Here is a 15,189-nt window from a genome sequence, read left to right on the forward strand (position 1 = left end):
CAGCCGGCAGTGAATAGTGCTGAACCGTCTTACTACATCCCCCATTTATTCCCTATGGCGGCCACAGGTGAAATGCCACACGCAGTTTCCCTCAAAATTCACTATGGTTGCATGATCCAAACCCCACTTCACTACATAAGTCACTACTGAATAGTGATATAAGACTTTAAGATGGAACCACAGTGTTCAGCAGGGGACATGGAAGTGTTGAATGCTCATATACTATAAGCATTATACTAAAATAATATACTAATTTACGTACAGGGAAATATAAGTTTTATTTTGATAAAGATTTAACAATAATTTCCAATGTATCCTCTTACCTAATCTGCATTGTAGAACTAACCCCCAGAAATTAACCCTAGCAATTGCTAAAGCTTCCAGATCTGTGCTTCTTTTATTCTCTCTCCTTTATTCCTAATACATTCATGCACTCTGCTTTATGCTTTATCATATTATTTATGCTTTGTAAAAAAACAAAACATTTCAAAACTCAGTTTTCTCACAGGAAGTGGGTTCTAACACAAGTTAGACTTTTATAAGGGCATCTGAAGACTGGAGATGCTCAGGAGACCTTATAGAGGTTAATGTGAAAACCATTCTGCAACCATGAACTCCAGCTAGGAAAATTGTGGACAGGATATAAACACTGCAACAGGGCACGGCTGTTATATTTGGGAAAGTATGCATTTATGGCTGGGAAATGTTGGATTTATTGAATTGAAAGCTGTATAAGAGAAGTTTTCTGAACTGATTTGAAAGTATCTCTATTTAATACAGAGGTAAGGTTCATTTGTATCAAAACCCAAGACAAAAAAAATAAACTATTAAAAGGTATTTAACTGCAATTAGTGATCCTGCTAATAACAAACTTTCAGTGCTGGAGTAAAACAAATGTGGAGGTGGACTGGAGGGCTGAAATATTGCTTAAGATTCTAGTGCTACATAGACAGCATGCACAGGAGGAAAGTAGATGTCCATTATCAGGTCCAAAGGTCAGATAATCTTTTTTTTTTTTGCACCTATGCTTTGAATGGTATACAGTAGTACAGCAGTAAGCAAATATGTTCCATGTGGTATGTTTTACTGCTAATATTAGTGTTGGGAGGTAAAAAGTTAGGGGCATACCTTAGACATTTGGTGTTGGGTAGGTCAAAAAGAAGACTTCTCTTTAGGGGTTCAGTGCTTGAGACAGTTACAGTTTAGGGCTCACATTAAAGCACCACTTTTATCATTTGTTATGCAGGTAGGGATTGCAAAAAGTGACAGGAGAACTCCCTTCTGCATTAACTGCTTTTACCTGTCCATTCATCACCCAGCTGTCAAAATTTTGGTTGCCATTGGTTGCTAAAGAAATCCAGAACTTTCAGCTTCTCTCATCTACCCTGCCTGTGTGGGAGTTACTTCAATCTAGCCAATTAAGATGGCCAAAGATTGTCTTCAGGAAGTGAAGAAGAAGGAAGATAGTAGCGCCCTGCAATGGAATGTTGGTAGGTGAGTAATTGCAGGTTTAGTTTCACTTAAGGGTTAGGTTCAGGGGTAGCTTAAGAGTTGGGGGGAAAGGGGGTCGCTTTAGGAGTTAAGAGTTTTGTGCTGTTGCTCCTTCATTGCTCAATCACAAACTTGAGGCAGGGATTTAACTAAACTAAATTTTTTACAGCAGAAACAACTGTAAGGTTACTTAGAAGGTTGTGATACCTGACACGGCTTTGAAAACTTTCAAGACCGACTGGGCAATAAAACAAATCACACAGCATGTCTCTTCTGTGCGGTTTGCAATTGATTGGAAAGCAAATGAATAAATTAATAAATGTTCCTTCATTTTCAGCTCGTCATTTTTTAGGACATAATCCTAATTAACTACTTTCCCTGTTTCTCCTATTATGTTCTTGATCATTTTAGATTTTATTTCTATGTCACTTTTTTTATTTTGTTCACCATTTTAATTTTATTTGCAATTGACTTGGCAATAAAATCATAGTGTGGTTTCAAACAGGACAATTTGAATTGCGTCAAAACAATTCGTATTTACCCCGGAAAAATGTATACTAGTTGATTATATATTATTGATACCAGATGATATATATATATATATATATATATATATATATATATATATACAAAAAAAATTAATTCAGGTATGTAAAACTAACAGGTTACAAATGCATATTTGCAAAATTTCCATAAACCATACTGTAGCTTTTACTTTAAGAGAGAATTGGATTTATTCCAAAAGCAACTAATAGAACTTTTTAACTAACTTAATGGATGCCAAAAACTGCATTATGTGCTGGCAGATCTGTGCTCTAGTTGACATAAAGATAGATAATCTTTGCTTATAAAAAAAAGAAAAAATCAAGGTAGTCCTATCCAGCTGTATTTGTACTGGAAATAAGTTAGTTGCTACAAGTGTTTTCCATACCTATACATATTTTAAATAAATAACCACGTCAGCCTCATTGTTTCTGATTCTCATTAACATGTAAGTGATCTAAGTACTGCAATTGCAGTACTATATTATAATATTCTGATATCTAACTGTATGTGGTGTAGAGTTATGAGGTATTTAAGGCCTGAAAAGATCTGGATATGGATGAGGTTTTTGGCAGAATTGCAGCTTTACAGATATTTATTTGGGATCCAGAGTGTAGTAAATGGAATGGATGGGCTGATTTCCTAGGCTAGGATTTGGAGATTACTGTATGCTGATAAAAGCTTATTTTGCAGTCAATAAACAACCTTATTTTGGAATGTATGGCTGTGTCCTGAGTGATGCACTGATCCCAGCTCCCCTTAAATATCACGCTTAATACTTTTTATTCTACAAGCCTATATTTTATTTTCTGTACATATATATTTATATGCAAACTAAACTGTCCAGCAAATGTGACAGTTACATTGGTTGGGGTAAACCATATACCTCTGCTTTTATTCATGAGGTTTACCCTGTTGACAAAAAAGGCCTACAAGTCTCTAACCTGTTGCCATTTTACAACTACATACAAGTTTGAGTCTTGACATTTTTGGTATTTATTTACTTGACTCTTCTTTGATGTTTTATCAAAAAACATCAAAGATTATAATGTTTTTATGTATACTACAGCTCATTGAATGTATTTGCAACATTTTTGCAAATATAAAGCAATTTGTGTTACAATTGAAATTACCACCTTTTTGTTCTACAAGTCCTTCATTTTCAAAAACTTTATGATGTTTTGAGAAGATTTAAGGACAAATATAGGAAAAATGTTGTCAATACTGGATAAAATACATTAGCTGACTTAAGATAGGAGATGTAATTGTCACTCAAAGTCCATTTAATACTACATGCTCATCTAAACCCACCCTGACTACAGGGTGAAAACACTGCTTCAAAATTTAAAAGCATTGTCATCACTTTAAAAGAAGCAGATAAAACAGATGTGAAGGGTCTGTTCTTTGTGATCCACTAAGGTACCTAAATAATGTGCAGGTGTTTTTTAATTTGCTTGTTATGGGTTCAAACTGATAAATCGCTCAGTGGAGCATACAGCCTTTTCTCCAGGTTTTCTTATGAGTACAGTGTCTTTAGCCATATTCATTGGATGTCCTGAGATGACATAACTCCCAACTCATGGGAGTTACTTGATCCCAGCACCAATGAAGCATATTAAAGTAACTTGGATTTCTGCACAGTATTTGGTCCCAGTTTTACTCTTCTCTCTTTACTCTTTTACTTCTTTTTTTAAACAATACCAGAACTAGACTAAACCCTTAAGTGAAAAAACAAAAGTAATTTTATAATGGTTAGGTGACTTGAGCAGGTTTAAAAAACTTGAGGGATTCAAGCTAATTTTGTCAGATCAAATATCAGAATTGTGAGGGTCCAAGTTCGGACTTTTATGAACACTTTGCTTTTATAGATAAAGCTTATTTACAGTGCTACAGAGCTATAATATTCAAATGAATAGTTATATTCTTTAGGTGAACAAAAAACAAATGCAAGACACATATAGTAACAATGCAGCCTTTGCAGACAACTCACACAAAAAAAAAAAAAAAAATTCCAATCTCAAAAGTAACAGAAATATATTGTGGTATACCACCCTTGTGGGATCACCTTTCTGGGGTAAAAGATACTCTCAGACTGCAGGAGAGGTGTATGAAGCACACTGGAGGCAGTAGATAAGGTTGAAAACTGACCGGCAGTCAGTTTTATTAAAAGGTTGCATGAAATTAAACAAAACAAATATAAATCCTAGCCAGTCAGACACTAACTTAACAGCAGGCAGATTCCTCTCTACCAGTTGGTGGCTAACCCAGCCAACTCAACACAAACGTTCCATCAACCTTTACTCACATGTAGTACAACAATGGCTCTCACAGGCAGATTTCCTTTGCCCCAGATCAGAGAGCTTCCTTCCTCTCCTTCCCTTTATACCTGCTGCTCACAGCTGTGCAGTAAATAATACCCAGACAAAACCAAACTCTGGCCTGGATCAGAACACTTCTGAGTGACATACAAAACCCAGGTCTGGAATCCCAGCAGATTGTTGGGATGGGTAATCTCTTCCATAGGAGAGGAAACGAAGAGAAATATATCTTCCCTTCAGGATGACCCCTTTTACCATGTCACAATATTTAAAATATCAGGGTTATGTTAAAGCTAGAAATACTTTCCCTTCCCCAGAACTAATGTGACAACATATTGCGCAGTGGTGTACAATCACCCAGGGGTTGTAAATGACTGACAAATACAAGCAATAACACAGGAGAAGATGAACCTGCCCAAAAAAATAATCAAACAATTAGGAAGTTTACAAACCTGACACTGCTGACGTAAAGGCCTTAGTTCTTTTATAACAGGGGCCAATGCTGATTTCTTATCTGCAATCATGGCATTTAATTTCTTTACCTAAAACAGAAAAGAAAACACACATTATATATGTTTAGATTTCAAATATTCAAAAGACTATGCAAATCAGCATTATTCTTTGAAGTGAATGAGCTGGCTAAAACCTTCCTTTTTGGAGAATGGTTAGAACTTCTGTCAGGTTTTGCTGCTACTTGGGGCTCTATTACAAGAAATTACCCTCACTTTCTGTTCTGTTGGCTACATTTTTTTAGACAAAAGAAAGAACTTTCAAACATCACAAACAGCTTTTCTCTAGCAAAATGGTGGAAGAATAAAACCCGAGTAAATTTATTTAATTCTATTTGTTTCCCTGTGGAAGGTTTTTCTTATCTCTAATATTCTCACAATCTATAAATTTGGACAGAATTAAAACACACCAGAAGTTATAATCCTTACCCACTCTATCAAAACTTAGAAATAAAGCTTTTAGCTTAACATTCACTTAACACAAGCTCACTTTTTGTTTTAAAAACCTGTAGGAGTCCCCCATGCTCTGTTATGTACTATGTCCTCACAAAAATCCTAAATGCAGAGCGAAGTGGCTCCCCATTCCCCCATCCTCTGCCTAGCAAGTAACTGTGCTGCAGTGTACAGGTGTAACAGGTTACAGAGAGGGGGGATTTGCCTCAGCTGGAAAGCCCTTCCTAATATGGAAATTTTGAATTGTGCGTAATGGTGGCTCACAGATTAGCGCTCTGGCCTTTGCATTGCTAGGTCCCAAGTTCAAATCTCGGCCAGGACACTATCTGCATGGAGTTTGCAGGTTCTCTCCGTGTTTACATGGGTTTTCTCAGGGTACTCTGGTTTCCTTACACATCCCAAAAACACGAAGTTAAGTTAATTGGCTTCCCCCCAAAATATACTGGATAATAATAATAAAAGCTAAGTCCACATGGAATGTTTCCTCGTTAAACTGAATGTTTAAATGCCCATGTTTGAAATTGTAATTTATTCCAATGGACCAGTTCACACCAAACCATTTCTTGATGGGCTGAAAGAAAAATGCACCCTGCAGTGTCTGGAAAGTGTTAAAAACTCCCCAAAAAGCTTTCCAAGCACCCAAAAAATTTAACCCCCACCCATCAAGGTTCTAATCACTGACATGAATGGGGCACTTTTGGACATTTGGGAGGTGTTTTCCCGTATTCTAACTCATCTTTTACACATATCTTGGTTTACATCATTTTTCTAAACAAATAAAAACTCAACAAAAGCTGTATGGGCAATATTAAAATAAAATCAAAGATTTTCAACAAATTAAAGTCAGTGTAAACTTATTTCCGGAAGCCAGCTGTTGTGGATGCCTAGCTCACAACTACTGAATAAAAATGATCACTGACAAGGCCCTTCTTTAGATATCTGTCACATTCCTTGCTGGCTTTCCTTATTCAGTTTTATTTAACAATGTTTACATTTTTAGTTTTGGAGCACATCTTCCTTCACAAAGTAAGTTAAACTTAGATTAGGAGAAATGGGTTACAGAGGGTTAAAGGGGGTACAGGGTCAGATGAAACCTCCCAGTTGTGAGCATTATAGTTTTCTTTTGATAATGCTCTCTCTCTATATATATATATATATATATATATATATATATATATATATAAAATTTTCCTTAACATTTTAAATCTTAACATTTGAAGATAAGAAAGCATACAATTATATACCAAATCATAGGCATTTAGAGTTATAATTAGTATTGGAGCTGGCTGTGTAGTGACTTAAATGTAATTTATTTTTTTTGGCAATGGGTTTAAAAGCAATCTATTATAATAAAAAAATGGTAACAATAAATAAGACCAGATAAAGACAGCAAAAACAATCTGCACTTACGATTAACAGCAGAAAGATGTCAGCAGAAGTAGTCTTGACATTTCAAAACTTCCTATTAGTACTGTACTTTACCTCCAGTATTTGTGTCTTGGGATTATTAATTTAGGTAGCGGAGGGGATTACAGATATGCCTTGTCCAAATAAACAAACCTATAAACCTACTATTCTCAGACATATACCAATTGCTTAGAGCTGAGGAGAGAGCATTCACTCATCAAGGTCAAATGAACATATTTTAGAAACATGCCCGTTTAAGGAGATTAGGCTAGAAGCTAAAAAAAATAAAAATAAATTTGATTTAGCATTTTAGGCCCCTAGTTGACACAAAATGTACAATTGAAAATGATCCTTACCCCCTAATTTGCAGCGTTAAACAATAAAAAATAAAAGGGATGGAAATGACAGAATATAGACATAAAAAAGACATGGGCCCTTGCCTGTACAAGTAGGGAAACATTTGATACAATTAGCAAGGGAGATGGCAATGAAAGAATGTGAATGAGACTTGTACAGGTGCTAGATATCTGTAATGATATGCCATGCCAAATTGCTTATTGATGGTCCACTAATGACCATAGGGCCTCTAACCCACGCTTTCCCTACATCTGTTTATAGAACAGCACTGTATGGTGCTCATTAGTCCTACAGTCAAATGATCAATAACAATATTTCATTTCCAGTGACTATCAATGAGCATATGTAAAGTATGAAAAATGGTATTTTTTGGGCCAACCAGCCCTTTTTTGCAGTTCACAGTTGATTAACTTAAAAAGGCTTCGTTGTTCTCCACTTGCCAAAAGCTCCCATGTGTTACTTTGTGGTTAGTAGTTCAAGTTATTTATGGATCATTTTCCCTGGTACAGCATGTTATAAGTTGTAGTTGTCATTATAATTGTTAATACCTATGTACTATACCCGTTTAGTCTTATAACCGTTTAATGCTATACCTGTTATTCTTAAGGGCCAACTCATACTGCTGAACTGTGATAAAACACACATTATTACATACACTGCCTAAAAGTAGCCATTTTAAATGAGCAGCCTAATGCATTAAAACAAACAAAAAAATGACTGCAGAATTTTTGACAGCACACTATGTTTTGAGAAGGTGCAATTGTGTAAATGGGCCGTAAGCATTTTGTTGTGGTGCACAAACTTTAATAGGAATTATGTTGTACGTTATGTTCCATTAAGCCAGTTCATTGGCTACAAGTGGGCTGCTAATAAACCATCCTTTCAAGTAATGAAGCACATCTTAAACTAAATATGCAGTGTGATGCTTTACAGTGGGTTGTGCTTATTACACCATGCATTAGTGTGCCATTTACAGATCAGATGCCTTGCCATGTGCTGTGGTAACATGTAAAAACACAATCATGAACATAACACACCAGATCTTTGTAAGAATAGTGACAAATGGGAATAGCTCTAAAGATGTAAGCTACTATAACAAGAACTATGTAAATACAATTTTCAGACAATGGGGGCTTCTTAACAAAAATCATGTAGGATTGCTTGAGAAGAGGTTATGAATAAAGAAGACAATACTAGATCAGTGGAGTAGTTGAGGAATGAGTTGGAGAGAATGTGTTGTTTGGAAGGTGAGTAAGTGGGTTCTTGCAGGCAAAGAGGCTGGAAAAGATATAAAAGTTTAATTTATTTTGACCACAATTTGATTAATTTCTGGAAGAAAAAAAACACTATTCGGCAAAAGTTTGTTAAGTAGGGAACTTCCACAATGAGCAGATGGTTAGCAGCAAAGAACATAGCTGTTGCTGATAGATTGGTGGGCATCTGCATTGCATGGTATATACCCTGCCTAGACCTTATAAAACTTAGGCATGGTCCAACAGCCATTTTAATGTTGTGTATTTGCTACATGTAATCATGTTACTGCTGTCAATGAAGTTTGTAAACTGGATAGTAAACTGCAATCAAGCACTGAGCTGCTATTTCCTAATTGGTCTTTTTATCTACTAGTGAGGTCACTTTCTCTGACTAGGTGCCCAAACACCTTAAGGTTACTAAGTACTGCAGATTTCTACTATTGTTCTGGAGGTAGATGTTTGGTTGGGACTGGTTAGATATAGCAACTAGATAAAATAACTGCAGGTAAGACCTGGCCTTTTATTTTAATTGGTCACACTCACAACTTTAAAATTTAATTTTTTAGTACAGATCATGGGGATGTCAAAGAAGTGTACCTGGAGAAGCAGGAGGACAAGGAAGATGAAGATGGGATAGATATAGGCTGATCTCCAACAACTTTTGGTGGTGCCAAAAAATCAGTAGGTTTACCCGTTCAGTTTCCACTACATACACCCAATCTTCCATTGAGGATATATAATGCCTATTGCTCGGCAATACTGGACTACTGGTGTACCCTGCCCCTGACAGCTGTAAAGAACACATTTATGGTCAAGTAGCCGTTCAGAGCATTTTTCCATCCATGTCACGGAAGGTGGCCATGGTATGGACTGCTTTAGACTTTCTATGGGATTGGGCTTGGGAGGGAGTAGAGGTAGTCTGTTCATGACTTACCGCAAATTGGATGCTTGGTTAAGTTTCAAACAAATTTTAAAAGTTTCGACGGCTCTTTTTATGATATTTAAACAAAATAAATGTATCCGTGTCTACTTGATTACGAATATCAAAGCAAGTTCTATATCTTCAGTAATTTTTCACATAGGATGTCAAATAGGAGGGTCAAATATTCACTAAGCATTAGTGAAGTGTCACAATTCCAATTTTCATTAGGTAGGAACATAGACTAGGCATATAAACACTTTGCAGAGGTACTGCCATTGAGTATAAAGATTTTAAACTTTTTCTGTAACCTGTGTATTGTAACAAAAATATGTAAAGTAAATTACCATTTCAGACATGTCATCCAGAGTTCGTCCCTTCATTTCATCAACTTCACTTTTTATGGCAGACACTCTCTCCAACTCTTCTTGTGTGTCACTGTACCCAGATATTCCTCTTTTCTGCTCCATGGCTTGCTGAAAGAAAATCAAATGATGAATTTAATGTTATGAAAAAAAGAAATCACATATCTAGTATAAAATTGTGTATAGAGCATTAAAATGCACTAACAGAAAACAGTTTGTAAAATGAAGCAGCTTTTCAATGAACATTCAATTAACTCCAATTAAAAAAAAAGACATTTACAAAATGTTTATAAATATATATATATATATATATATATATATATACACCCTTTAGCTGATGAAGAAATGATACTATCCTAAAGCTAAACTTTATGACAAAAGCTAGAATACATAGTTAAAACACATGTATGGAACATATTTAACATGCTAAAAGATTTGTATTTCTGTTCTTATAGTCCTGCCAAATAGCACAGACAGGATGGGGACCAGAATTGTCTCTACAGTAGTAAACCTATAAAGCTTAGATAACCTCCCCACCCCTGTCCATGTTTGAACAATGAAGGAACAGCGGCTGACTGATGATGTCATATCTGTGCCTGTTACAGAATTTAGACTGTGTCACTATATAAAGGATGATTTTTTTAATTTGTCACTTCACGGATTTCAAGCTAATGAAAATAGGCACAGTATACAAAACTGCACATTTTTTTCTAAGACACTTTTAGATATCACACAGTTGCAATAGTTTACTAACTTTATCACCCGTGCAGATCAATGGTAGGTTAACTAAAAAAGCTTCCACTCATTTGACAACTGGCAACAGTAAGCGGTACTGGTTATTCTGTATGGGGCTGCCGTATGATGAAGCAGCATGTAACCGAATCGCAAACCTTATTGCCAGTGTGAACATAATATGAAATATGTTGACATGAACAGTAAGAACACCAAAGTGGAAGGGTGTCTAGTTTATTTGGGAGAAGTATACTTAAAACATGTAACTAAAAGTTTGGTAAGTTTACAATTTACATAGGAATCAACCTATGTTTTTTTATCATCATACCTCATAAAATAAACAGATGAATACTAGAAGATCTATATTTACCAAATATACAGATTTCTAACAAAACATCTATAAATAAGGAGCCTGTTGTCTTAAACCCAGAATAGTGTCAATGTAAATTTGCCAAATGCTATATTACAGCCCTTAATGGACATGTGAATTCCATGTGCTGTTACACAGTCTTTGAAGTTATTTTGGCTTCCTGTCAACTTCTGAGTGATGCACTTTGTCTAACCTACTCCACAAGTTACCAAGTAATCACCCTCTATGTAAATTCTCTTCAACATATTCCAGAGTATCTCTCACTTTGTTACTAGCACTTGTCTTTTTATAATACATTAAACTACAGAACCAGTTTTGCACTACTACTTACAAATTAAGCGGCATAATGTTTCTAGATAAAAGTCTAAAGATGAAAGCCCTGCTAGACACTGCACGGGAAAGGCAGTGTGACTTCCACATATATTTGCAAATGGTAAATGTGTTAATAGAAATATTCAAAACTGAAAAAATGAGACACATTTTGCAAATTTCTAGCCTGGGTTAACTATGATTAGCTTGTCTAGATCTTTAATGTAGTAACTTACCAAATGCTGCTGCAAACTTTCATGGCGTTGCTTTAGGATTTGCTCTGTTCTTTGGAGAACACCACATTCTGCGGTAAGATCAGCCAGTTCTTGGCGCTTCTTTTTAAAAACTAAGCTTTTCCCTCTAAGTTTGCTCAAATACCGTTTAAACTATAAGAGAAAAAAAGATCACATTAGGTGTGATGATGGGAAAATTATTGAGTGATGATGGAACTGACTATAAATTAAAGGGATGCTGGGTTAGTAAATCGGCTAAAGGGCCATCTGCAACAGCAAAGCTGAAGGGCAATCACAGTGCCATTGGTGCAAAAAAAAAAAAAAAGGTCAAAAAGAAAAAAGATTTTTTTCTATAAAGTTTTAGAAGAAGCAAAATTTGCATGATTGAGAAATGTTAAATCTGCAAAATTGATGCTCATCACGTAGAATGAGCTTTGATGTTTGCACAGTTCTAGCTGAGACTCAGCAGAGGCATGTTAGACCACTGCAGACCGACCATTGCTCTCATACAGAGAGCAGCAGTCTTATCCGCAAATTGATGCCTAGTAAAGAAGATTTTGTACTTTTGCTGGAAGTAATTTCTAGAAAAAAAGGAAGACTTAAAAACATTAGTTGTACTGTACGCTTAGTGTATCAATTTAATGTTACATAAAATTAAAAGTTGTCTTTACTCCAACTCAATATCGGGAAATGTTTTTTCACAATCATACATTTTTCTAAACCAAGCTGGGCAGATGGGTACCATGAACTCAAATGTTTGCCTTAAATGTGGCGCTCCTTCAGCAAATGTATATAATTATGTGTGGGACTGTCCGTTGATAAAAGCACTTGTAATGCTAATTAGCACTTTACATCTGTACCTACCTGCAGAATTTCCTGCCTCTAACCCCAGAATGGGCAGTCTTGGGTTTATTAGAAATGGATGCCGTCCACTTCTACTGGGGATCTTGGCACTATTATTGTAGGCAGTAGGTAGGAAGACAATTTTGCACTGTTGGCTCTCCCCTTCCCCTGCATTTATTCAAAATAAAATGGACTGAGAACTAAAGATACCAGAACCTAACTTTTCCTTGAAACCTAGTAACACTTTATTTCCATGATTACTGTTTTCACTAAAATGAAATTATACAATTGCTACCAACATACATCTTGGTTTCTTTACAGAAATCTGGAGGGCGACCCTTCAAATAACAAGTCTTATAACTGAAAAGTGAGGGATAAAACAAAACTTTTTTCCCCTTCTGTTTCCTGACTGCTGTACATCTGTTGACTCATGTTTATTTTTTACAACCTTGTTTTAATAACCTATTTTATTACCAATATTTACCTGGTATAATTGATTTAACTGTACTTTTGACGGTTGACTTCAATAAAATGATATATATATATATATATATATATATATATAGTTTGGTTTTAACAAACCAGATGAGTAAATTTAGAGCACAATAGTGGTAGGCTACAGGTGGAAAAAATGACAAAAGTTGTGGTAAACAGAAAATAACAGCAGTTAACAGGCAAGAAAAGATGAGTGGAACGCAAATCTTTCACAAAAAGACAAAATAAAGACACAGAAACAACTTCAGTCACTACCAGGTATAGGTAGAAATATGTATGAAAATGCATTATGATGTTTTTTCTTTTTGGTCTTGGCCATATTTTGTCAGTCAGTCTGCTCAGTCAAGGGAGGAACATGAGATGCATGAAAACTGCATTTTCTAAGTCCTCAGCCATAATCTGTCAATCAAACAACTGAAAGACCTGAAATGAAAAACTGCTGGTCATTACTAGGAGGACAGAATGTACGCTTATTAGCCATTGCTTATTCAGGTTTAATTTTTACAGATGACATGATAACATCAGGGTATATAAATAGTTACAAAGATTGTCCCTATAAAAAAATATGTGATCTTTGGATATTATAAAACAAACATGTAAAGTAGCACCGGCAGTTTGCCTAAAATAAAACGTAACCCCTTTTTATCATGAGATATATTTAGACCATGTTTTTAATGGTTCTGTTCCAGAACATTTTAGAAACTAAGCTGGGTATAAACATTTCTGATCAAAGAACTCATTAGGTTTGTAAACGGATGAATCTCCAAGCACTGGGCTATATGTACATCAGCATGTACATGCTGTTTTCTTATGGCTCTTTTTCATCCTACAGATTCATCCTTTAAGCTGTGGTCCACCTGAAATATATTTTCTAAGGTGTAAGTCTTTTACATTCAGTAATCAGATTCCCCCTGCAGCACAAAGGCCATGTCATTTTCTGCATTATTGAAGCATATTACAAAGACAGTAATGTGAGAGGTAAAGACTGAAAACTGTCAATATTTTGTACCTTCATTAATAGGTTTGCAAATAATTAATATGACAATAATTGTAAAATTTTTTAGTGTTGTTGTGCAACAGTATCACAACAAATAAAAAAAAAACATTTCCTTATCAGAACCTTGTCATTAAAAAAAAATATATAAAAATATGGGATGAAAGACATAATGTTGTTGATTTACTATAAGATTAAACAATGTTAATTTGTACACTTTTTGCTTAGGTTGAGGAATGAGTCAACAAAGTTAACAAAAATGACAGGTTTACTTTTATATTACTGTATTGCTTTATTGTACCATCATTTGCTCTAGCTTTCACAAATAAACTCTCAAACAGATGCTTTTAGAATGGTGATATGAAGGCTGGCCTGCTGAAGAGCATTAGGCTATGTACACACTTCAGATGATTCTCATCCGATTATCGATTCAGAGCTAGTATCGGACGAGAATCTGATGTGTGTACAGCTCTTATCTAATGTCATTCATGGATCCATCAACGATGAACGACCATATTGCAAGGGAAGGGGACAGTGGGGTGACACTCGCTTGTCCCCCCCCCCCCTCCATTCAGCAGAACGGCACTGTATGTACAGCACTTATTCATGCATCTTTCAGTCTTTTGTGGTTTGAAAGGATTGTTAAAGATCCTTTCCAACGACAAAAGCCTTATGTGTGTACGTAGCCTTAGTTACCTGACGTAAGTATTTTTAATCAGAGACTTGGAAATAAAAAGTTAGCAGAAAAGCATATATTTAGCATTCTCAAAAATACTTCATCAATGGCACCCTCCACAATTCCCATATGACAGATTCCCTTTACATCAAGGGGAATATGAGTAAAAAATGTTTTAATACAAGTGTTTTTGCACCTGAACCCAGGAAAAGAAAATCCACCCACACTTGTTTTTGACAAAAATAGAAAGACTGGACAGGTGCTGGCTGCCCATGCAATATATAGCAACAACAAAGGTGCTGTTTAAAAGCATCTGTCATAAACATGCTTAAAACATGCCTAACATTTCTTAAAAAGTTGTCCCAGCAAAAGAATAATCTTTGCTCAAATCATTTGCATAGTTATTGAAACAGCTCAAGGCCTCTGGAGGTTGCAATAACTTCAATCTTTAAACAAAGATTTAAAGAGTTCTTATATTGGGTGTAGTTTCCCTGAAATAGGGCTGTGCTAGCTATACCAAGTATAATACCAGTTCCGTCTAGACTTCAATATTCAATGACTTTGAAATTTAGTATTTCCCCATGTCATTTTTAGTAAATATAGAGGTGATTAAAATAATATGCACAAGGATATTTTTTCATTTTTTTACAGTTTAAACAAGAGAAGCAACCAGAGCAATATACCAAATGAAGGATAGGAGGTAATATGCAGTGATAGTGGGAGAGAATGGGAGAAAAAAACAGAAAAAGGGAATTATTACACACAAACTACCCAGTTAGATTAAACAAGCAACTTTGTTTCATATATAATTTGTTTCTAATATACACTACTATTTTGTCCTGGCAAATACTATACCCCTGGAGACACTCACAAATAAGAGTTGGATGGCAAGCGGGTGACATTGTACACTCCTGTGAATGGT

At 35.4% G+C, this 15,189-nt stretch overlaps 1 protein-coding gene across 1 annotated transcript in view; it reads right to left on the reverse strand.

Moving 5' to 3' along the window:
* IFT81 (intraflagellar transport 81) overlaps positions 1-15,189 on the reverse strand; it is a 73,454-nt gene that overhangs the window by 16,074 nt on the left and 42,191 nt on the right. Inside the window, exons 12-14 of the mRNA XM_072415891.1 lie at positions 11,263-11,412; positions 9,598-9,726; positions 4,805-4,894 (exon numbers count right to left, since the gene is read on the reverse strand). Coding sequence (XP_072271992.1) covers positions 4,805-4,894; positions 9,598-9,726; positions 11,263-11,412 — 369 coding nt within the window. The remainder of the gene's footprint in view (positions 1-4,804; positions 4,895-9,597; positions 9,727-11,262; positions 11,413-15,189) is intronic.

This window comes from Pyxicephalus adspersus, chromosome 6 (assembly GCF_032062135.1).
Source record: "Pyxicephalus adspersus chromosome 6, UCB_Pads_2.0, whole genome shotgun sequence".
Lineage (NCBI taxonomy): Eukaryota > Metazoa > Chordata > Amphibia > Anura > Pyxicephalidae > Pyxicephalus > Pyxicephalus adspersus.